Consider the following 25,726-nt stretch of genomic DNA (forward strand, 5'->3'; position numbering starts at 1 on the left):
TCTTTAGACTGCCCGAATCTTCCAGGGGTAGGGACGATCTTTTGGATGATCGGGCGACAGACCCGTCAACTTTAGGAATTTTGTCCCAGGACCCAGAGACACTATCCTTGAAGGGGTACCTCCTTTTAGAGGATGAGGGCAACACTCCTGATTTCTCCGGCTTCCTCCATTCCCGGTCTCTTTTTTTCCTCCAGGCCTGCGAACATAATGTCTTCCAGGGACCTGGCTGCCTTTTCCTCCCTCAACCCCATGGTAGATCTGACCGCTCTGACCAACTTGTCAGTATCCTCAATAGGGAAACAGGGCCTACCACTGTCTGATGAAGAGGAGGATGCTGAATCACTGAGGCAAAGATCCTCTGACTGGGAGGATAAATCATAGTCGGAAGAAAAATCTTTATGGGTTCTGTTTTACCCCTTCAGTAAGCCTTTCAGGGAATCCTGAACCTCTAAATGGATTACGGATCTCAAATTAGAAGCAAAATCCGGGGTGCTCTCCGCTATGGTTTGGTTAATACAGCTAGCACAACGCTGTTTCTGCCAATCTATGGAAAAGGGGGCTTGGCATAAGGTGCAAACCCTGTGCTTCTTTTTGGCGCTACTCTTCTTAGGTTCCTAAGGAATGAAGCACATAATAACTTTCCATTACTATTAAGTGACATTCACGAAGATTACTCACCCCTGAGGTCACAAAAGGGTACCGGATTTGGAGGCTGTGGCGGGACATAAGATGAATCCCTTCTGGATGGCCCTGAAGCGTGACACCTTACTTCTCCTGCTGCCGCTGCGGTTGCTGGAGCGGTCGTCCGTGTGAGAGGTGTCCGACTGCTTCTTCTGCTGGCGTTGATGAGATGGAGGGGTCAGCTGTTGCTGCTCTTGGCTGTCCTGGTCTGCCATAGCTGCTACACCACAAGAGTATAGGCAGCGTTTGACCAGGACAACCCCTCCACCTTAAATAGGGCACATCTGGAACCTCCTCCGGTTCTTGTGTCCTCCCCCCTCCTGGCACCCACCGGCCTATGTTTGAAAAAAGCCGGCCGGCAAGTGCTTACAGGGCGCCGCCATCTTGGATTCGGGTGCCACCCTCCGACATCATCGGGCAAGCCTCTCCCAGCGTGCACCGCGCCGTCAGGCGCGTCACACCCGGAAGACGCTGCTCCCGGCGTGCGACCAGTCAGGAGCCTGCGGCAGGGAGAGGACAGTGCAGCGGTCTGCGGGGAGCTGGAGCCCTCCTCACCGCCTGCGCACGCTCGGACACGGCTCCAGGGAACCGCGGACGGCGCTTCTGGAACCCGGTGCACCGGCTGGTGCCCGCTCTTCCACACTGGAACAGGCCCAGGTAAGTATGGACACCTTTCTTCAGACAGGTTCCCATCAAGGACAGGAAACCAACTGAATCGAGGGAGAGGTACCGCCCTTTATTTCAGACTGTTTCCTGTCCTTGAAGGGGCGGATCCCTCTCTCAAGGTGTGCTGTCATGGGTGAGGGGAAAAAAACGTTTTTCATACTTACCTCTCGTGCGATCCCCTGCAGCTCCGTTCTATTTTGATGGCCATGGAGCTCCAAGAAAGCTCCCTGCGCCAGCACACAATGCATTATTATACCCTGGGGCCCGGTGAAGAGAAGCAAAAGAGAGGGGGCACGGACTGAGTCTGGGTCCAACTCTTTGCTTCTTCTCAACGGACCCCACACAGCAGTAAGGACAGTAATGCCCAGATGGCAGCCCTGACCCCAAGCACAGTACGATGGTCCCACAGTAGTCGCCATCACACAGAATAATGCTCCTCTGAAGTGCTGAGTCGCAAAATAAAAATAGCCCACTATATACTCACCTAACCCTGGCAAGCCCACTGACACAGTTAGCGTCCAAGCATGGGAGAAGCATCACGGTGATATCATCATGACATCTGTGCCGGGAAGCTGAAATCTTGTGAGTGCTTTTGCTGGCCGCAGGCCTAATGTAGCCTGCACACTACAGAAGAGTGACAGAGCACCACAGCGCCATGCTCTACCGTCGAGTCTAACTGCATCAGAATGCTTTGCTCTGATACAGTTATAAATTGCAGTCATTGTGGGCCTCACCGTGTGAGTGGGTCCAACAGCTACGCTACTGCTGGGGGCCTTTTTGGGGAGGAGGCTCTGGACAATTGCCCAGTTTTCTCACCTCTCTCTTCCCCTCCATGGCCGGCGCTGATGTATGGTGTAGGGCGTTATCATTTGAGGATTGTCTAGCAATGTTATTTCAATATTGTCTAGTGCTGGTACTTCTGCTGTGTATGGCTATGTGCACACTACGTCTTTTTCTGGCAGATTTTGTGGTGGAAACCACCTGTAAAACCATCAAAAAGCCGGTCAAAAAATAAGACATGAGCAAGTCTATGTAAAAATGACTTGCGATGCATATGTTTAGGCTTTTCAACGTCTTCTAACCACTTAAAGCTTCTAAAAACGCCAAGAGGTTAAAAAAAAAAAGTAATATGTCCATTTTGGCATCTTTCACTCAGAAGATGCTCCGTGCTTTACAGGTCAATAGGAATAATGAAAAGAGGCCCAGACGGTTTTTGGAGCATTTTGCTAAAAACTACTGAGAAAACAACAAAAAGACGTTTCAGCAAAAAAATTTCAGTGTTTCCTCAAGCGTTTAATGCTTGAAATACTCGTCGGGTTCACCCGAGTTCAGTATTTTACCTCAGTATATGTAAGCCAAAATCATGAGTGGAACAATCAGAGGAAAAGTATAATAGAAACACGTCACCACTTCTGTATTTATCACCCACTGCTGGTTTTGGCTTCCAAATACTGAGGTAAAAAACTCACCAAATACTGAATGTGTGAACGTGGCCTTAAGCGGTGGTGTGCACATAGCCCGAGTTATGTAATGTGCATGGCTGTTTAACAGCATTACTTAAGTGGTGTATGGCAGTCACAAGCAGATACTTTACTAGCCTGCTGCCATCTATTTCCACATTCATTTATGAAGACAGTAGTTCCCAGTATGAGGAGATATGAGGCTGCACTTGTCCTTCACAATGCCGTGTCAGTTTTCTTTCTGCCTGCACAGAGCCATTACATCGTGTGAGGTAACTCAGGCAGCCTGCACAGAACCATTACATCGTGTTGTGAGGTAACTCAGGCAGCCTGCACAAAGCCATTACATCGTGTGAGGTAACTCAGGCAGCCTGCACAGAGCCATTACATCGTGTGAGGTAACTCAGGCAGCCTGCACAGATTCCTCACATTGTGTAGCAGGAGTTTCCTCATGTCACAGTCGGAGGTCATGTGACAGGGCGTCCAGGAGACAGGAAGAAGCTGCTCTACGCTGAGGGTCTGCAGACGTTGGACATGCTCCTTCTGCTGGCCGCTCTGCTTCTCGTCCCCGCTCAGCTGGGGGCTGCTCGTGTCACCTATGAGCCCACCTGGGAGTCTCTGGACGCCAGGCCGATTCCTGACTGGTTTGATGAGGTGAAATTCGGTATCTTCATACACTGGGGAGTATTCTCCGTCCCCAGCTTCGGCAGCGAGTGGTTCTGGTGAGCCGGGGAATGAAGGGTGCTGGGGCAACATGGAAACATCTGGGGCATAGAGGGCAGCAGCCACTATGGAGGCTTTACTAAGTGGAATAGGTGGGATCAGTAATAAACCCAATTATATGCAGGTCAGTCATATTTCTGGAGACAGACCTGAGCCCAGATATAATTGTGTAAACCTTGCTCTTGGGGTTATTCATTAAAAAAATAAGTCCCTATTTACATGGCTTGAAAATTCTTCCTGCGGACTGGGCAGTATACATATATTGGGGAGACGAGTCCCCATTCCTCTCCAGCCCCTGTATACTGGTGCGTCATCCAGTCCCCACTGTTCAATATTACGGGGCTATGGATAGAGTGCTATCGTCTGGATCAATATAAACAGTGCTTAAAGGGATTGTCCAGGACTGAACAATTCATGCCCTGTCCATGGGCTAGCTCATCAATATCAGATCAGTGGGGGTTTAACACCCGGCAGCCCCACCAATCAGCTGAACTCTGTTTCGTATAAGCGATGTATATGACGGAACACTTATGGACCCCTACATGGGACAGTGGCTGCTACCGAATATTGCAGTTTATCTCTCATTTAAGTGAAATTCACTTTTTTGTGTGATTGAAAAAATGGAAACTGATGTGTGAAAAACAATACTGACCACTTTGTTACCGGCAAAAGAAAAGACAGAAGCAGTGAAAAACCGCTTCTGTCTTCTCCCCAAGTTCCTCGGCTGTGTCAGACAGCAGAGGAGCGGACCTGCTCCTGTTCGATTGCATTTACTTCTAACCTGCTCCATAAATTTACCGGTGCCGGGTTAAAGCCAAGGACCAAGTGCCATAAATTTACAGGGCATGGGTGTTATCTGGTTAATGGAGTTGTCAATATGCAACAATATTTGTGATTGACAGACAAAACAGTTGTCTTCCTTTGCACTGATGAGATTCAAACACCCCAAAACATTTGTCTGCATAAGCAATAGAGGCAACTAAGACTTTCTCTGCTAGAAGCATTGTTACCATAGGATAACAGCTCAATTCAAATGGGACCTGACATGACCAGTTTTGGCACCACACAGATGCCATATGACTCTTTGCTAGGCTCTGCGACCATGTACATAATGCCCTAGGGTGCTCTGTTTTATCCTCAAAAGCAACTATAAAAGTTATTAGAAATTTTATAGATGTATAACTAATTACTGTTTTTGCTCTAGCAGTCCTGAGTTGCTGTCTGAACACTGGTGGCTGTTACTGAACACGATCAGTAATACACTTGTCTACAGTTAGATTCCTAAGGCCATGTTTATAAGTGGTGAACTTGTGCCTCTTAATTAAAAATAACCTGTCACCTCGTCAAAAATTGCCAACTTTTGCTCTTATTTTGTTCCTGCTGCTCCCCTAAGCATTCCAATTTTATTTTTGGTATAAATTTGTTATATGGTTAATGCTAATAGTGTATGTAAAGTGCTAAGTGAGTAAAATAAATAAATATGGTTCCACAGCTATGGGCCTTTTTATTTAGTGCTAATTTTTAAGGTATTTAGCAAAGGGCTGTGGCTCACAGGGTAATAAAGCAGAGCAGCCTAAAGAAATTCCCTAAAGAATCCTGTAATTCACGTCCCCTTGTAAAGACTGTAAAAATATCACTAAATAGGAACATATCTCTGGAACTGCGTGGTGGATTTGTTAAGAAACAAAAACTAAAAAAAAAGGGTTTACTTTGGCAGCTGGAATAAAATAAGACCAGGATGACAGGTCATCTTTAAGCAGGTTGGTGGGTGGCAAACAGGGCAATTGTCAAGGGCCCCCACTCCCTTGCCCTCATAGTTCACAGCAGAAACTACATTTATAATGTAGCCTGTACCCTGCGGGAGTCCAGAAGAACCAAAGAAGACGGGACAGACTGGTGAGTACTACAATATATATGTGTGTGTGTATATATATATATATATATATATATATATATATATATATATATATATATATATACAGTGCTGGCCAAAAGTATTGGCACCCCTGCAATTCTGTCAGATAATACTCAGTTTCTTCCTGAAAATGATTGCAATCACAAATTCTTTTGCATTATTATCTTCATTTAATTTGCTTGCAAGGAAAAAACACAAAAGAGAATGAAGGAAAAATCAAATCATTGATCATTTCACACAAAACTCCAAAAATGGGCCAGACAAAAGTATTGGCACCCTCAACCTAATACTTGGTTGCACAACCTTTAGCCAAAATAACTGCAAACATCCACTTCCAGTAACCATCAATGAGTTTCTTACAATGCTCTGCTGGAATTGTAGACCATTCTTCTTTGGCAAACTGCTCCAGATCCCTGATATTTGAAGGGTGCCTTCTTCAAACTGCCATTTTGAGATCTCTCCACAGGTGTTCTATGGGATTCAGGTCTGGACTCATTGCTGGCCACCTTAGAAGTCTCCAGTGCTTTCTCTCAAACCATTTTATAGTGCTTTTGGAAGTGTGTTTTGGGTCATTGTCCTGCTGGAAGACCCATGACCTCTGAGGGAGACCCAGCTTTCTCACACTGGGCCCTACATTATGCTGCAAAATTTGTTGGTAGTCTTCAGACTTCATAATGCCATGCACACGGTCAAGCAGTCCAGTGCCAGAGGCAGCAAAGCAACCCCAAAACATCAGGGAACCTCCGCCATGTTTGACTGTAGGGACCGTGTTCTTTTCTTTGAATGCCTCTTTTTTTCCTGTACACTCTATGTTGATGCTTTTTCCCAAAAAACTCTACTTTTGTCTCATCTGACCAGAGAACATTCTTCCAAAACATTTTAGGCTTTCTCAGGTAAGTTTTGGCAAACTCCAGCCTGGCTTTTTTATGTCTCGGGGTAAGAAGTGGGGTCTTCCTGGGTATCCTACCATGCAGTCCCTTTTCATTCAGACACCGACGGATAGTACGGGTTGACACTGTTGTACCCTCGGACTGCAGGGCAGCTTGAACTTGTTTGGATGTTAGTCGAGGTTCTTTATCCACCATTCGCACAATCTTGCGTTGAACTCTGTCGTCAATTTTTCTTTTCCGTCCACATCTAGGGAGGTTAGCCACAGTGCCATGGGCTTTAAACTTCTTGATGACACTGCGCGCAGAAGACACAGGAACATTCAGGTCTTTGGAGATGGACTTGTAGCCTTGAGATTGCTCATGCTTCCTCACAATTTGGTTTCTCAAGTCCTCAGACAGTTCTTTGGTCTTCTTTCTTTTCTCCATGCTCAATGTGGTACACACAGGGACACAGGACAGAGGTTGAGTCAACTTTAATCCATGTTAACTGGCTGCAAGTGTGATTTAGTTATTGCCAACACCTGTTAGGTGCCACAGGTAAGTTACAGGTGCTGTTAATTACACGAATTAGAGAAGCATCACATGATTTTTCAAACAGTGCCAATACTTTTGTCCACCCCCTTTTTTAGGTTTGGTGTGGAATTATATCCAATTTGGCTTTAGGACAATTCTTTTTGTGTTTTTTCATTGAAGACAAATTAAATGAAGATAATAATACCAAATAATTTGTGATTGCAATCATTTTCAGGAAGAAACTGAGTATTATCTGACAGAATTGCAGGGGTGCCAATACTTTTGGCCACCACTGTATATATACATACATGTGTGTGCATGTACAGTGGGGAAAAAAAGTATTTAGTCAGCCACCAATTGTGCAAGTTCTCCCACTTAAAAAGATGAGAGGCCAGTAATTGACATCATAGGTAGACCTCAACTATGAGAGACAAAATGAGAAAACAAATCCTGAAAATCACATTGTCGGATTTGGAAATAATTTTTTTTTCAAATTTTGGTGGAAAATAAGTATTTGTTCAATTACAAACAAGCAAGATTTCTGTCTCTCACAGACCTGTAACTTCTTTAACCCTTTCACCCCCGGGCCATTTTCCGTTTTTGCGATTTCGTTTTTTGCTCCCCTTGTTCCCAGAGCCATAGCGTTTTTATTTTTTGGTCAATATGGCCGTGTGAGGGCTTATTTTTTGCGGGACGAGTTGTACTTTTCAACTCCATTACTAGTTTTACCATATCGTGTACGGGAAAACAGGAAAAAAATTCCAAGCGCGGTAAAATTGCAAAAAAAGTGCAATACCACAGATGGTTTTTTTTTTTTACCACGTTCACTGAATGCTAAAACTGACCTGCCATTATTATTCTCCAGGTCATTACGAGTTGGTAGACACCAAACATGTACAGGTTCTTTTTTATTTAAGTGGTGAAAAAAAATTCCAAAGTTTGTTAAAAAAAAAAAAATGGTGCCATTTTCCGAGACCCGTGGCGTCTCCAATTTTTGGGATCTGGGGCCAGGTCAGGGCTTATTTTTTGTGCACCGAGCTGAAGTTTTATTGATGCCATTTTGGGGTAGATCTGATGTTTTGATCGCCCGTTATTGCATTTTATTGCAATTTTGCGGCGACCAAAAAATGTAATTCTGGCATTTAGAATTTTTTTCTCGTTACGCCGTTTACCGATCGGATTAATTCTTTTTTTATATTGATAGATCGGGCGATTCTGAACACGGTGATACCAAATATGTGTATGTGAGGTTTTTTTTTAATTATTTTATTTTGAATGGGGCGAAAGGGGGGTGATTTAAACTTTTATATTTTTTTTATATTTTTTAAAACAGTTTTTTTTCACTTTTTGCATGCTTCTATAGTCTCCATAGGAGACTAGAAGCAGCAACTGTCCGATCGCCTCTGCTACATGCAGGGGATCAGCGGATCCCCTGTATGCAGCAGAAATGGTCCTGTGCTATGAGCGCCGACCACTAGGTGGCGCTCATAGCAACCAGCTCATGACAACCACAGGCGTCTGCTGCAGACCCTGGGTTGTCATGCACGCCCATCGGTGACCCACGATCACATGACGGGGTCGCCGATGGGCGTGGCTTAGGACGCGCTTCCCGGAAGCGTGCGTTAAATGCCGCTGTCGGAGATTGACAGCGGCATTTAACATGTTAACAGCCGCGGGTGGATCGCGATTCCACCCGCGGCTGTTGCGGGCACATGTCAGCTGTAATAATCAGCTGACATATGCTCAGTTCAGTGCGGGCTCACCGCCGGAGCCCTCACTGAACCTGGGGTGATGACATAGGACGTATTAATACGCCCTATGTCGTAAAGGGGTTAAGAGGCTCCTCTATCCTCCACTCATTGCCTGTAGTACTGGCACCTGTTTGAACTTGTTATCAGTATAAAAGACACCTGTCCGCAACCTCAAACAGTCACACTCCAAACTCCACTATGGTGAAGACCAAAGAGCTGTCGAAGGACACCAGAAACAAAATTGTAGCCCTGCACTAGGCTGGGAAGACTGAATCTGCAATAGTCAAGCAGCTTGGTGTGAAGAAATCAACTGTGGGAGCAATAATTAGAAAATGGAAGGCATACAAGACCACTGATAATCTTCCTCGATCTGGGGCTCCACACAAGATCTCACCCCGTGGGGTCAAAATGATCTCAAGAACGGTGAGCAAAAATCCCAGAACCACACGGGGGGACCCAGGAAATGACCTGCAGAGAGCTGGGACCAACGTTACACAGGCTACCATCTGTAACACACTACACCGCCAGGGACTCAGATCCTGCAGTGCCAGACGTGTCCCCCTGCTTAAGCCATTACATATCTGGGCCCATCTGAAGTTTGCTAGAGAGCATTTGGATGATCCAGAAGAGTATTAGGAGAATGTCAAGTGCAGATGTGCTACTGATAACATGATATGTATGGGGACAGATTTTATTAGTGATTGTTCTGTGCCCATCATTCTTCGTCAGCCTGTGTAAAGGGGCCATTAAATAACGCTGAACAACTTGAATATTGTCAATTGAGCAGAGTTCAGGCTGTTAAACAGTTGCATGTAAATGCAACCTAAATATTTGAGTGTGATGATGCAATATGTTAGCATTTAGGACCACACCTTTAACTTTTGCCCAGGGCCTCAGTTTGTCTAAAACCAGCCCTGCTTGCAAGCCCCTATTTAATACGAGCAGGGGCGTACATAGGAATCATGGGGCCCCATAGCAGAAGTTCTAATTGCCCCCCCCCCCCCCAAAAAAAAAAAATGAAAATAATTGTTGGGGGCACAGAAGAGCAGATCTCACAACTTTCCAGCCTTTACATAGCAATTTTCTTCCTTGCTGAAGTCCTAGATTCCTCTTTCATTGCCCCATAAAATGTGATGCAAACAAGTGTCGTCGTCCCCCTTAACACAGTATGATACCCCCATGGTCCTCCACACAGTATAATGCGCTCCCCATGGTCCTCCACACAGTATAATGCGCTCCCCATGGTCCTGCACACAGTATAATGCGCTCCCCATGGTCCTGCACACAGTATAATGCGCTCCCTATGGTCCTCCACACAGTATAATGCGCTCCCCATGGTCCTGTACACAGTATAATGAACTCCCCATGGTCCTCCACACAGTATAATGAACTCCCCATGGTTCTGTATGCAGTATAATGCAGCCCCCCATAGGGTAAAAGGCAGCCCCCACCATAGGGTAAAATGCAGCCCCAGTCCTCCAGTATTATCAGTACTCACTGATTTACAAAAATAAAATAAATAAATACATACTTACCGCTCCTCGTTCCCCGCTGCTTCAGTCTCTGCAGCGCGTCTCTGTCATCACCTCAGCAGCTGCCAGCTCTACTGTCTGACACAGCGTGGAGCGTCATCACCCCACTGCGTCAGAAGCAGAGGAGTAATGATGGGAGATGGAGTGTCATATGACTATCCCTCCTCCATCATTGCTTTCAACCAGGGCCGGCTCCAGGCGAAAGAGTGTCAGTGGCCCCTTTAATACATACAGCATTCATGATGCACAGATACAGCGGAGAAATGTAGGTATACAACACAGGGCAAAGGCTGCCCCCTCATCCTTCACATATGCAGACATGCACGTACACGCACACAGCACACAGACATGCACACACACAGTATGCAGACATGCTCGCACACACACAGTATGCAGACATGCTCGTACACACAGTACGTTGACATGCTCGCGCACACACAGTACGCAGACATGCTCGCACACACACAGTACGCAGACATGCTCACACACACAGTACGCAGACATGAACGCGCGCACACACAGTACGCAGACATGAACGCGCTCACACACAGTACGCAGACATGCTCGTACACACAGTAGGCATACATGCTTGCACACACACAGTAAGCACACATGCACACACAGTACGCTGACTTGCACGCACACACAGTACGCTGACATGCACGCACACACACAGTACGCTGACATGCACGCACACACACAGTACGCTGACATGCACGCACACACACAGTACGCTGACATGCTCGCACACACAGTACGCAGACATGCACGCACACACACAGTACGCTGACATGCTCGCACACACACAGTACGCAGACATGCTCGTACACACACAGTACGTTGACATGCTCGCGCACACACAGTACGCAGACATGGTCGCACTCACAGTACGCAGACATGCTCGCACACACACAGTACGCAGACATGCTCACACACACAGTACGCAGACATGAACGCGCACACAGTACGCAGACATGAACGCGCACGCACACAGTACGCAGACATGAACGCGCTCACACACAGTACGCAGACATGCTTGCACACACACAGTACGCACACATGCACACACAGTACGCAGACATAGTACGCTGACATGCACGCACACACACAGTACGCTGACATGCACGCACCCACACAGTACGCTGACATGCATGCACACGGTATGCAGACATGCAGATGGTACACAGATATGCACACATACATATGCTGACAAGCACATACACAGATACGTACATATTTGAACACATTCTTAAAAACACATAAAACAGACAAATATATATATACACAGTCATACACACTGACATACACACAATACACATTACAAATATATTTAATATGGGGACTGGGGAATCTGGTGGCAAGCCTCACTTCCCTGCCCCTTGTCCTGTGTCCGGTCCAGCTGTGCAGGGCCGCCGGCATGTCTGATGGCCATCACAGGCTCTGGACCATCATAGGGGCCCTCTCGCCGTCGGGGCCCAGACCGCTCCCCCAGCATGTCCACAGGGATGACCTCCGGCGGTGTTTGATTGCCGGCACTTAATCGGGGCCCCCCTCCTGCACCCTCTGCTCCCCCGGCGCTGCTTAATTGCCGGCACTTCATCAGGGCCCCCCTTCGAGGCGTCCCTTCATCAAGGCCCCCCACGGGATCTCCCTTGAACAGGGCCCCCCACGGGGCCTCCCTTTATCAAGGACCCCCACGGGGCCTCCGTTCATCAAGGACCCCCACGGGGCCTCCCTTCATCAAAGACCCCCCCCCGGGCCTCCCTTCATCAGGGCCCCCCACAGGGCCTCCTTTCATCAAGGACCCCCACGGGGCCTCCCTTCATCAATGACCCACACGGGCCTCCCTTCATCAAAGACCCCCCCCGGGCCTCCCTTCATCAGGGCCCCCCACAGGGCCTCCTTTCATCAAGGACCTCCACGGGGTCTCCCTTCATCAAGGACCCCCCCCGGGCCTCCTTTCATCAAGGACCCCCACAGGGTCTCCCTTCAACAGGGACCCCACAGGGCCTCTCTTCAACAGGGACCACCTCGGTGCCTCCCTTCAACAGGGCCCCCCCTCCATCGGGGCCCCCCTCCTGCACCCCCCGCTCCGCTGTTTGATTGCCGCCGCCCGCCGACACTGTTTTCAGACATGGCCGCACGCAGTGCGCTGTGCGGCCGTGTCTGCTAGTAATGACGCGGCAGGGGCGACACAAGCACAATTAAAGGCGCAGTGTCGCCTCTCCCGTCATTACTGCAATACACAGCCGCACATCGCACGGCCATGTCTGAACACAGTGGCGGTGGCGGCAATCAAACAGCGGAGTGGGGGTTGCAGAAGGGGGGCGACTGCTACCGGGCCCCCCCAGCTCACGGGCCCCATAGCAGTCGCGTGGCCTGCCTCCATTGGCTTTACGCCACTGAATACGAACCTATGAAACACCCAATTTAGTAAATTGTCCCTGTAACTTTACGAACTCTCAGCATAGAAATGAGATCCGCTTTCACGTCTTAGAGTTGTTCATGAGTTTGATATTGATGGCCAATTCTTGGGATAGGTCAACAGCATCAGATCTGTGGGGGCTTGATATGCTGTTTCAGGTTCCACAGCAGCAGGCCCGGCTTCAGCACCCAGCGCACCCGGGCAAGTGCCGGAGCCCTGAGCAGGCGAGGGGGCCCAATCGCCGTCGGGCACCCCGGCGTGCTAAGGGACTCGTGAGCGGAGGAGAGCGGTGCCAGCGCCCGCCCCCCTTCCCTCCCCCCTGCTTGCTCAGGGCCCTGGCCGGGACAATACTTACCTTTCCCCGTGCCTCCGCAGCAGGTCCTGTATCCTCCACGGCTGCTACACTGTGACATCTCAGGTCAGAGGGCGCAATGACGTCTTTCCACTGCGCCCTCTCCTGAGCAGTCATAGCGCAGAGGAGTCCAGAACAGCGGCAGCAGGTGAGGAGAAGTGAGGTGAGTATTTGATTTTTTCTCTTTATGTATGGGGCCAGGGGTCATTATATGGGAGGGGGGTGACATCCTGCATGGGACATTATATGGGGGAGTGACATCCTGCATGGGGGCATTCCATGGGGGGGTGACATCCTACATGGGGCATTATATGGGGGGGTGACATCCTGCATGGGGCATTATATGGGGGGGTGACATCTTGCATGGGGCATTATGTGGGGGGAAACAGCCTGCATTGGGCATTATGTGGGGGGGAACAGCCTGCATGGGGCATTATGTGGGGGGCACAGCCGGCATGGGGCATTATATGGGGGAGTGACATCCTGCATGGGGCATTATATGGGGGGGTGACATCCTACATGGGGCATTACATGGGGGGGTGACATCCTGCATGGGACATTACATGGGGGGGTGACATCCTGCATGGGGCATTATATGGGGGGGTGACATCCTACATGGGGCATTATATGGGGGGTGACATCTTGCATGGGGCATTATGTGGGGGGGGGACAGCCTGCATGGGGCATTATATGGGGGGGGGGGACAGCCTGCATGGGGCATCATATGGGGGGGATGGACAGCCTGCATGGAGCATTATGTGGGGGGCACAGCCTGCATGGGGCATTATGAGGGGGGGGGGACAGCCTGCATGGGGCATTATGTGGGGGAAGGACAGCCTGCATGGGGCATTATGTGGGGGGCACAGTCTGCATGGGGCATTATGTGGGGCCGGTATACTGTATAGAGCATTATATGTGGGCCAGTATCCTGTATGGAGCATTATATGGGGGCCAGTATCCTGTATGGAGCGTTATATGGGGGCCAGTATCCTGTATACCTGTATAGAGCATTTTATGGGGGCCAGTATTCTATATGGAGCATTTTATTGGAACCAGTACTCTGCATGGAGCATTTTATGGGGTCCATTTTTCTGTATGGAGCATTATATGGGGTCCATAATACTGTATAGAGGACTATGTGGTGCCCATAATACTGTATGGAGGACTATACTGTCCGGTCTGCACTGTGTGCTTTGAGGATTCGCCGGTTTCTGAGCTATTGTAGAATTTACAATAGATATCCCTCATGTAATGTAAGAAATGAAATCTTTGGCATTATACTATATATATATTTCTCTGCGGTATCTGTGCATCATGAATCAAGGTATGTGTTAAAGGGGCCCACAGACTCTTTCGCCTGGGGCCCACAAAAACCTGGAGCCGGCCCTGCACAGCAGCCAGGATTAAACGATGTATGGAGCTGGAACAGCACAGCTTCATACACCGAGTAGTTGAAATTCCTGGGTACGTTCATTTTTGTGAGAGCTGAGCTGCAGTACTCTGCCACTACACAGCGTACAGAGTTCTGGGGTACCACTTCTTTGTTAAATAATTAATAGTGGATATTCATTTTATTCTCAAATTTTGAGTTTTATACACTGCACAAGGATTGCATCAGCCATCGTGTCTACTTGACATGCGCTATTTGTGTGTGTATTTTTGGTTCACTACCATATGTAGAACAGGTGTGCCATACGACTGGCTATAAAAGCCATGGTACAGAAAGGGGGGCTCTCTTGCTCTGCCCACCCCCCAAGACACAGAAGAATCTTCATGCTGAGAAGCAGCTGACATGTAGGCCTGAACACGTGCTGGACAAAGACATGATTTACCAGCCAGGATCCAAGGAAAGATGGGTGAATCTCAACAATTAAGCTAATTATGGACAAATGGACAATTACTTTATAACTATTGTATGTACCTGCTGCAATCTGATTCTTTTTAATGGACAATCCAAGAATAAATCGATACATTTTTTTATAAGAATATTGTGATATTGATACTTTGAGAAGTGCTCAGTAGAAAAAATAATACAGAAAAGAGTACTGAACCTGAAAACAGCTAGTCCCTGAGGGTCGGACCTCTACTGATCTGATACCGATGACCTACAGTAAGGATAAGCTACCAAAAAAATAAACACCTGGACACTCCCTTTCTACATATACTAAACTTAAAGGACTCGCCTCTAATTTTGTATATAATTATAATCTAGTGTTAAAAGCTAATTCTAAACTGATGGTAGGCTTCTATCAGTACACTTTAAAAAAAAAAAAGTAAAAATATTACATTTAATCTTTATTTTTAGGTGGTATTGGCAAGGACGCAAGTTAGAGCCATATGTCAAATTTATGTCAAGTAATTACCCCCCTGGCTTCCGCTATGAAGACTTTGGGCCTCAATTTACTGCTGAGTTCTATGACCCACTGCAATGGGCAAACATTTTAAAAGAGTCAGGAGCCAAGTATGTTGTCCTCACCTCGAAACATCATGAAGGTAAATATCGGAGGTTTTGCTAATTTTGCTTAAATTTTGTAGCCAGTTTCCAATGCATTCATGTAAACTATAAACTACAAGTATATCATAACAAAACTTGTGCAGCATATGCAGTGTATGTTGTTCAGTGCTACACTTGTTTATGCAGTACCAAAATATATTCTTAAAGGCTAAGCTCACCTTCTCAACCCATTTTGTTATTGCACCAATGTAACTAAAATGAAAAATGAAGCAACTTTGCAAGAGGTAGGGACAACTGGAAGGGAGTATGCTGCATAATCACAATATATGGTAGTAGTCTGTTACCAAGGAGATACACAGGTCAACATAGAAGATGTAGACAAAAAATAGGACATTTTGAATCGAGTGTTTGCAAAAGGGAATTTGTATTCTTTGTTTTGTTTTGTATTCTAAAGGCCTACACAATCATTTCATGGTTTGGGGAGGGTAAACATGTGCAGCACATGCAGGTTATGTTGTACAGTGTTACACTTATTTATGCAGTACCGAAATATATCCTTAAAAGCTAAGCTCACCTTCTCAACCCTTTTTTTTAATGCCCCAATGTAACTAAAATGAAAAATGAAGCAACTTGTTTTGTATTCTAAAGGGCTACACAATCATATTCATGGTTTGGGGTAAAGTTTCTACCTGGTTCTCTTTAAGATGCATTCTTAGCCTTTAATTGAATGGTCCGAAACGTAATTCTAAATCATTAATGTCTAATCTTTTTCTCTAATATACTTCAATTAAAAAGGCACTATAGTTCCCTCATTACTCATTTTGATTTATTTTGTTCCCTACAACTTCCTTTTTGACACTTCGTTTGAGAATGTCAGTGCATGCTGGGATGCTCAAATGAGTCGTCATCAGGAGGCAGACCTGTGATCACTACCGCAGCCTCTACCCCATTCCTAAAACATAGTATCATCAGTGACCTCCTTTTCAGGGGCTGGCTAGTCCCAGTTCTACTGGGCATGCGCTAGTTGTCAATTCTGACGGCTGCTAAGTAGAATTTTGGCACTGCACTGTTCCTCTCAGTATACAGTGACATTGCACTCTCTCGCCGGCTCTGATTAGAAGTGACGAGCCAGCAACAGAGCGCACTGTCAGTGCGCATTGTAAGTAAGGAACGAGCGAGCATAGGCCAGCGCCACCCCCGCGGATTAAAATACAATTTAGTTTTGGACCACTCCTTTAAGGCTAGTCAATTGTGGAGCTTCTGTATGCAGTTCAGCAAGTCATTCTGTACCAGTAGTTTGATCCCATCTCATTAGTCTACTTTTTGATATAGCCAATACGTGCAGCAAAATGTGCATGTGTGGGATGCTGATGACTGCAGATACAAAAAGTGAAATCCATGTTCGAAGTCTGTAATAAATCAACAACATATTAGAGCACGCTCCATATGTAACAAATTTTAGTAATCAGTATTTTTTTTAAAAGGTTACACCTTATGGGGCTCCAAATTCTCTTGGAACTGGAACTCCATGGATGTGGGATCAAAGCGTGACCTTGTTGGTGAGCTGGCCGATGCCATCCGGCGGAATACAGATTTGCACTTTGGACTTTACCACTCTCTTTTTGAGTGGTTCAACCCTCTCTTTCTGACTGATAAGCAGAATGCTTTTCAAACACGCTTTTTTCCACATAGTAAATCTTTGCCTGAATTATATGAAATTGTATTAAAATATAAACCAGAAATTGTTTGGTCTGATGGAGATGGTGAGGCACCAAGTACCTACTGGAACAGCACTGACTTTCTGGCTTGGCTCTACAATGAAAGGCAAGTTGAACCTTTTATTGTCCTTGTAAAGAGTTCTGTGAAATTTGTTAGACATATATTGCTGGTCCAAATGCTTGAACCTCCATTGTTACTGAGAACGATGTAAAGGTTGTCGTGTATTCTCGAATAATGGTGCTGAAATACGAGGAAATAGTTTTATATTGACAGTATTTTGGCTAACTATGAAGTTTCTTTTGTTTATTGCTGTGTTAATATATTGAAGTTTCATGCATATCCTTATATTCTTCACTCATTTCAGCCCAGTTAAAGATGTCGTAGTTACTAATGACCGATGGGGAGCTGGCTGTATATGCAAGCATGGTGGTTTTTACACATGTAGTGACCGCTATAACCCTGGCCACCTACTACCTCACAAATGGGAGAACTGTATGACTATTGACAAGCGCTCCTGGGGTTATCGGAGGAATGCATTAATATCTGAATTACTGACAATTGAAGAACTGGTACAGGTAGGTTTAAAACTAAATTAAAAATTTTTACATGATTGACGGGCATTTAAACATTATGGGTAAATGTACACTTAGTGTATATACATGAATATTATAGTTTCAGCCAAGTAGATGAGATATTAAAACTCTGATCTACACGTTGGGAAAAATTGCGTAAATTGACCCATGGTGTGAATTTGCAATGCGTAGGGTTAAATATATGGCAAAACTGCAACAAAATGGACATGTACCGTAAAGGGGTGATCTGAAGGCAAAAGTAAATTTAATCTAAATCCCTGTCTATTTTATGCCATAATCTAAACTATTTTCTAATTGTTTTTAAAATTCCCTACCGTACCCTAACTACACTATATAACTGCTAGTCTATTTGTGTTTTTTTCACTTCATGTCTGAAGACGAATCGTTTGAGAGCCACAGTGTATTCTGGCATACTCAAACAAAGTATCATCTGAGCAGGGGGTAGAGGCCCCTTTCCCCTCCCTGAAACGAAGCATCATCAGTGACAGGGGCGGGGCTGGTCCCAGCACTGTGCGATGTGCACAGTGACTGCCTCCGCTCTATTGTCGGCTCAGTGCTGCAGTAATGAGCTGGCAACATAGCGGTGTTACTATACCTGGCAGAAATCAGTGACATCACCTGCGGGGCGGCGCCAATCTCCTGCATGCCGGGTATAGTAACACCGCTGTGGTCGCCTTTGGCCCACCACTTTAAGGCCTCTTTCAGATGTCTGTTTCTCACGTACATGTTCTATCCCTGTTTTTCAGCCATTACAATCAATTGAATTGTTCACGTGAGCATGTTTTTTTTGAGGCCATGTGTCCAAACAGCAGTTTTCGGTGTTCAGGAAAAAAATATTTACAAGTTAGCGCATACATTTTATCCTATTATCCCTTGTAAAAATGCTTTGGGGCTAAAACATAATTTTGCTTGAAAAAAGTAATTTTTCTTTTCCACATCCCAGTGTTATAACATTTTTTTCGTGAAACACCTGTGAGTCCCAAAGGGTCACTACACCTCCTGGATGAATTTCTTTTTGGGATGTAATTTCCAAAGTGGGGTCAATCGTGAGGTGTTTCTGCTGTTTTGGCACTTTGCAGGGTCTGTGAATCCAACATGGCATCCACAATCAATTCCAGACAAAATTACACTCCAAACGTCAAATAGCACTCCTTCCCTTTAAGAACCCTGCTGTATGTCCAAACAATAATTTCTGACTACATATGAAGTATCGGCATACTCAAGAGAAATTAATTTACTAATTGTTTGGTCAATTTTCTTCTTCCTTTGTGAAAGGGAAAAAATGGGGACAAAAACAACATTTTTGTGGAAAAATTGTAATGTTTTATTTTCACTTCCCACTGTTACAAACTTTAGTGAATCACCTTTGGGTCCAAAAAGATTATCTATGGGGTTAAGGTCAGGCGAGTTTGCTGGCCAATCAAGCACAGTGATACTGTTGTTTTTAAACCAGGTATTGGTACTTTTGGCAGTGTGAACAGGTGCCAAGTCCTGCTGGAGAATGAAATTTCCATCTCCAAAAAGCTTATCGGCAGAGGGAAGCATGAAGTGCTCTAAAATTTCCTGGTAGACGGCCGCGCTGACTTTGGTCCAGATAAAACACACAGTGGACCTACACCAGCAGATGACATGGCTCTCCAAACCATCACTGATTGTAGAAAGTTCACACTAGACCTCAAGCAGCTTGGATTGTGTGCCTCTGCACTCTTCCTCCAGACTCTGGGACCTTTATTTCCAAATGAAAATTGGAACTCTGGGACCTTGTGGAGTGTGTCAATGGCTGCCTTCTGGACACTTTACATGTGAAGAAGGGGTATACATACAAAAACAATTACAATAATCTTGAACACAATGTGACGGCGACTGGTACAGGAGGAGCGAGGACCCTGCCCGCGAGGGCTCACAGTCTACAAGGGATGGTTGAGGATACAGTAGGTGAGGGTAGAGCTGGTAGAGCATTATTTGTGGAGTGGTGGTTACTGCAGGTTGTAGGCTTGTCGGAAGAGGTGGGTCTTCAGGCTCTTTTTGAAGGTTTCCACGGTCGACGAGAGTCTGATGTGTTGGGGTAGAGAGTTCCAGAGTAGAGGGGAAGCACGGGAGAAATCTTGTATGCGATTGTGGGAGGAGGAGATTAGAGGGGAGAAGAGAAGGAGATCTTGTGAGGATCGGAGGTTGCGTGTGGGTATGTAGCGGGAGACTAGGTCAGAGATATATGGAGGAGACAGGTTGTGAATGGCTTTGTATGTCATGGTTAGGGTTTTGAACTGGAGTCTCTGGGCAATGGGGAGCCAGTGAAGAGATTGACAGAGAGGAGAGGCCGGGGAATAGTGGGGGGACAGGTGGATTAGTCGGGCAGCATAGTTTAGGATGGATTGGAGGGGTGCAAGAGTGTTGGAAGGGAGGCCACAGAGCAGGAGGTTGCAGTAGTCAAGGCGGGAAATGATAAGGGCGTGCACTAGTGTTTTTGCAGATTCATGGTTGAGGAATGTGCGGATCCGGGAGATATTTTTGAGTTGGAGTCGGCAGGAAGTGGAAAGGGCTTGGATATGTGGTTTGAAGGAGAGTTCAGAGTCCAGGGTTACCCCAAGGCAGCGAGCTTGATGGACTGGGGAGAGTGGGCAGCCATTGACTATGATGGATAGGTCAGTTGGGGGGGTTGAATGAGATGGCGGAAAGATGATGAATTCTGCTTTGTCCATGTTAAGTTTTAGAAATCTAGCAGAGAAGAAGGATGAAATAGCAGACAGACATTGTGGGACTTTGGTTAGTAAGGAGGTGATATCAGGTCCAGAGAGGTAGATTGTGTCATCAGCATAGAGGTGATAATGAAAGCCATGAGACTCTATGAGCTGTCCCAGGCCTAAGGTGTAGATGGAGAAGAGCAGGGGTCCTAGAACTGAACCTTGGGGGACACCGACAGATAGGGGGTGAGATGAGGAGGTGGTCTGTGAGTGAGACACACTGAATGTCCTGTCTGTTAGATATGAGGAGATCCAGGATAGGGCCAAGTCTGTGATGCCGAGAGATGAGAGAGTTTTAAGTAAGAGGGAATGGTCCACTGTGTCGAAGGCAGATGACAGGTCTAGGAGGAAGAGGACAGAATAGTGTCGCTTAGATTTGGCGGTTAGTAGGTCATTGGTAACTTTGATCAGTGCAGTTTCAGTAGAATGGTGCGGTCGGAAACCAGATTGTAGGCGGTCGAAGAGGGAGCAGGAGGAGAGGTGGGAGGACAGCTCAGAATGGACGTGTTGTTCCAGTAGTTTTGAGGCATAGGGGAGAAGTGATATGGGGTGATAGCTAGACACAGAGGATGGGTCAAGGGAGGGCTTTTTGAGGATGGGTGTGATTGAGGCATGTTTGAAGCATGAGGGGAAGACACCAGTTGTTAGTGACAAGTTGAAGAGGTGGGCTAGGGCTGGGATGAAGATAGTGGTAAGGTTTGGGATGAGGTGGGACGGGATTGGGTCAAGTTTACAGGTGGTGAGGTGTGATTTGGAGAGTAAAGAGGAAAGTTGATCTTCCGTAATGGTGGACAATGTGGTTTTGGAGGAGGAGGGTTGAGTAGGTGTGGGGAGGGGCTGTGGGGGCTTTAGGTAAAATCTTTGTCTGATGGTGTCGATCTTCTGTTTGAAGAATGAGGCAAAGTCTTCGGCTGAAATAAGAGGAGAGGAAGGAGGCACTGGGGGACGGAGGAAAGAATTGAAGGTGTTGAATAGTTGTTTGGGGTTGTGAGACAGGGAGGAAATGAGAGATGAGAAGTATGTTTGTTTTGCTGCAGTGAGTGTGGACTTGAAGGTAGTGAGGGACTGTTGGAATGCGATGAAGTGCTCATTGGAGTGGGACCTTTTCCATCTACGCTCAGCAACCCTGGAGGCCCGTCGCAGTTCTTTAGTTAGGCTGGTGTTCCAGGGTTGTCTGTTGATTGTGCGAGCTTTGGTATGTGTGAGGGGGGCAACCGAATCGAGAGCTGCAGCTGTTGTGGTGTTGTATAAAGTGGCAGAAACATCTGCATCATGTAAGGAACTAATGTCTGTAAGAGGGAGAAGGGATTCAGAGAGTGAGTGTAGGTCAAGGTGTTTGAGATTTCTGCGAGGGTATGCAAGTGTGTGAAGTGGGGATTGTTGCCCTGGAGAGTAGAGGGTAGAGAATGTGAGTAGGTTGTGGTCAGAGAGAGGGAGAGGTGAGTTAGAGAGGTTAGATAGGGAACAGAGGCGGGTGAAGATGAGGTCCAGCGTGTGGCCATCTTTGTGGGTGGGTGTGGAAGACCACTGGGTAAGACCAAAGGAGGAAGTGAGGGATAGAAGCTAAAGGCAGCTGAGAGGGAAGTGTCAATGGGGATGTTGAAGTCGCCCATGAGGATAGTGGGGATGTCAATGGAGAGGAAATGAAGTAGCCAAGTGGTGAAGTGGTCAAAGAAAGTGGTGGCTGATCCTGGGGGGCGGTAGATGACAGCCAGTTGGAGGTTGGAGGGGGAGTAGATGCACACGCAGTGCACTTCAAAAGAGGGGAGAGTAATTGAGGGCGGCAGTGGGATATGGGTGAAGGAGCAGTTTTCTGAGAGGAGGAGACCTATTCCTCCACCGTGCTTGCCGGTGGAGCGGGGGGTATGGGAGAGGTGGAATCTGCCGTACGAAAGTGCAGCAGGAGAGGCCGTGTCAGAGGGGGTGAGCCAGGTTTCAGTGATGCCAAGGAAGGAAAGCTTGTTGGTGATGAAGAGGTCGTGAATGTAGGAAAGTTTGTTGCAGACGGAGCGAGCGTTCCATAGAGCTCTTGTTAGGGGGATTGGGGAAGCGGCGGCTGAGTGGATGGGTATAAGATTAGAAGGGTTACGAGAGTTTGGGATAGATCGTGGGTAGGAGGTGGAAGTGACTGTGGGGATGTGGTGAGGAGGGCCAGGATTTGGAGAGATGTCGCCGGCAGTGAGGAGGAGCAGAGAAAGCGTTAGTAGGTGGGAGCAGGAGAGGGCATGAGGTGGCTGTCTGTGTTTGGAGGCCAAGGATTGTATGTTGAGGAATAGCTCTGAGGAGGAGGTGAGATGGGTGGGGAGAATGGAGGGAGAGATGAAGAGTTCCTTACTAGGTGTAGGGATTAGGGGTGGTTGGAAAAGGTGAAGGATTAAGGGGGTGAGAGTGAAAACAAACACAAACATTGTTTACTGTGACTTAGTATCCAGTTACCTTCAGTTCACTTCAGATTCAATTCAGAATTAATTCATATTTCTCACACTTAAGCAATGGACACTTAAGGTGATGGACACAGACTAAAGTCTGACACAGACTCCTGGCTCACAATATATTTGTAACAGAATGCATTCAGCTGTGAACCAGGTGGGAGTGGTCTGTGCTCATCTTGATCAGCTTATTAAGGCTGAACCAGATGCTGGCTACTCAAAGGTTGAGTAAACAAGGTCATAAATGAAAGTGGGGGGTGGCTGGTGTAACTTGGGTCACGTACCATTAGTATATAGTAGGAGCAGAGAGATATAGAGAAGGCTGCACGGAAATCAGGATGGCAAAGTTGGGTCACGTACCATTAGTATATAGTAGGAGCAGAGAGATATAGAAAAGGCTGCATGGAAATCAGGATGGCAAAGTTGAGTCACGTACCATTAGTATATAGTAGGAGCAGAGAGATATAGAGAAGGCTGCATGGAAATCTGGATGGCAAATTTAGTGAGATGCACCTGTATATTAGAAAATAGCTTAGATTATGGGACTGAATAGATAGGGAAAATGCTTTGCCTTCGGACCACCCCTTTATTGGTTGTCTGAGGAATGTTCTGCCACGTTGACTTCACTTGGGCACACAAATTATCAAGATCCACTGCTGTCAACTCTCTTTGCAATTACTGACCAATGATTTCACAGATGTGCTTAATGGGAGACAAGCCTGGAAATGATGCAGGCCATGGTAGCATGTTTAGGCCATCACATTGGCAAGAGCAACATGCCACCTGGCGTTGTCATGTTAAAAAAACGGCTCCTGGGACACTTTGTGCTTTTTACTTTTATGAAGAATTTGGTTTTAGCCTTTTTAATTCTTTTTATATTTTATTGGATTTTTTTGTTTTACTTTTTGTTACCAATAAGATAACTTGAGAAAAGAACCACGTTCTCTGCATTCTGTTAACACAAGATGACAGCGCGAGAGTAAAAAATCATTTTTCTACTATTGCAATTCATCAGTTTGATATTGATGGCCTACCCTAAGAATAGGTCTTGGATATTGTTGTCCTGGTTGGGCTTTTTAATAACGAACATCAAATTGACTAATAAAATGCTACATATTTAAAGATAACTTCTCATTAAAGTAAGAAACTCAACAGCAAATGTAAGTTCTTGCCTTTTTCTTTCCTGTCAATTTGTTGAATATATAATTGCCCGACGCATATGCTCTTCCCATAGGGGCCGGTGTATTGCTGTGAGCGGAGTTTGCAGAGCAGGGTGAGCGGCTTCCGGTGGCCGCGGCCATGTTCCTGAAGCTGTGCTCTACAGGAAAATGGCCGCCGGAGCCGGCACATGCGCTCTGCCGAGTCGGCGGCCATTTTCCTGTAGAGCACATCCTCAGGAACATGGCCGCGGGTACCGGAAGCCGCTCACTCTGCTTTGAAAACTCCGCTCACAGCAATACACCGGCCCCTGTACCCGGCCAGGCCCGGTCTCCAGCCAGATACCGGCCTGCCTCACCTCTTCTACCGCCGCCGCCATGCGATCCCGCTCCACCACCACAGCAATACACCAGCACCAAGCCCCCAGCACCCCAGGCCAGGCCACCAGCACCCCAGGCCAGGCCACCAGCACCAGGCCCCCAGCACCCCAGGTACCAGGGCACCAGGCCCCCAGCGCCAGGCCCTCAGCCACCAGGTACCAGCATGCCTCCACTTCCTCCAGCTTCATGAAGGACCCTGCCTCCTGTGACCCCAGCTCCACCGCCCCCCCAGGTAATATACCTATTCAGACTATGAGACGGACCCCCATCTTATAAAAAATATTTTTTTTCCTATTTTCCACCCTAAAATTTGGGGTGCATCTTATGGTCCGGTGCGTCTTATAGTCCGAAAAATACGGTAAATACTTGCCTGTGGTCAATCAGGATGACACCTTACGTCAAATAGTTGCTACTGGTTGCAGATGTGTCCCTAAGAGGGGACTAACTCTTGGTAACTATCGCCAAGCCTTCTCAGACATCCTTCCAGTTCAAAGAACTGGCTAACTGTTAAAGGGTTCCACAAATGCGGGAGTTCAAGGTGCAATGTATGTATCTATGCCTTAGACAACATTCAATCTATTCCCATTTTTCCAACTATTCATCATAACATCTCCACATTTATCAATTTTGATACCAAATTTGTTGTATACTGTATCTTCTGCAAATCTTGCCAGATTCGTTATATTGGTTGTACAACCCCGCAAATTAAAGGGAAGGATAGCGGAACATGTATCAAGCATTAATAGCAAAAATAGTACTTTGGAGCATCCAAACCCTTTGTATGTATTCACAAAGGTGATCTTACATCCTTTGTGTTTTTTGGTTTGGAAAAAGAGAGTTATCCCAAATGTGGCGGTAACTGGCAAAAATGCCTTATGATAGAGGCATATTGAATATTGCGCCTTGATGCTAAATATCCCATGGATATGAATATTAGACACAATCTATTCTATATATATATATATATATATATATATATATATATATATAGTACAGACCAAAAGTTTGGACACATCTTCTCATTTAAAGATTTTTCTGTATTTTCTTGACTATGAAAATTGTACATTCACACGGAAGTCATCAAAACTATGAATTAACACATGTGGAATTATATACTTAACAAAAAAGTGTGAAACAACTGAAAATATGTCTTATATTCTAGGTTCTTCAAAGTAGCCACCTTTTGCTTTGATGACTGCTTTGCACACTCTTGGCATTCTCTTGATGAGCTTCAAGAGGTAGTCACCGGAAATGGTTTTCACTTCACAGGTGTGCCCTGTCAGGTTTAATAAGTGGGATTTCTTGCCTTATAAATGGGGTTGGGACCATCAGTTGTGTTGTGC

General features: G+C 46.4%; 1 protein-coding gene across 2 annotated transcripts in view; it reads left to right on the top strand.

Moving 5' to 3' along the window:
* The first annotated feature begins 3,227 nt into the window (after positions 1–3,227).
* FUCA2 (alpha-L-fucosidase 2) overlaps positions 3,228–25,726 on the top strand; it is a 36,573-nt gene continuing 14,074 nt past the window's right edge. For both annotated transcript variants that reach the window (XM_073671373.1, XM_073671374.1), the window contains exons 1-4: positions 3,228–3,529; positions 15,214–15,401; positions 16,848–17,187; positions 17,447–17,657. In XM_073671373.1, the coding sequence (XP_073527474.1) occupies positions 3,342–3,529; positions 15,214–15,401; positions 16,848–17,187; positions 17,447–17,657 (927 nt within the window). In that variant the 5' untranslated portion in view covers positions 3,228–3,341. The remainder of the gene's footprint in view (positions 3,530–15,213; positions 15,402–16,847; positions 17,188–17,446; positions 17,658–25,726) is intronic.

The sequence above is a fragment of the Phyllobates terribilis genome, unplaced genomic scaffold (genome assembly GCF_046119375.1).
Source record: "Phyllobates terribilis strain yellow unplaced genomic scaffold, ASM4611937v1 Scaffold_3__8_contigs__length_932513732, whole genome shotgun sequence".
NCBI lineage: Eukaryota > Metazoa > Chordata > Amphibia > Anura > Dendrobatidae > Phyllobates > Phyllobates terribilis.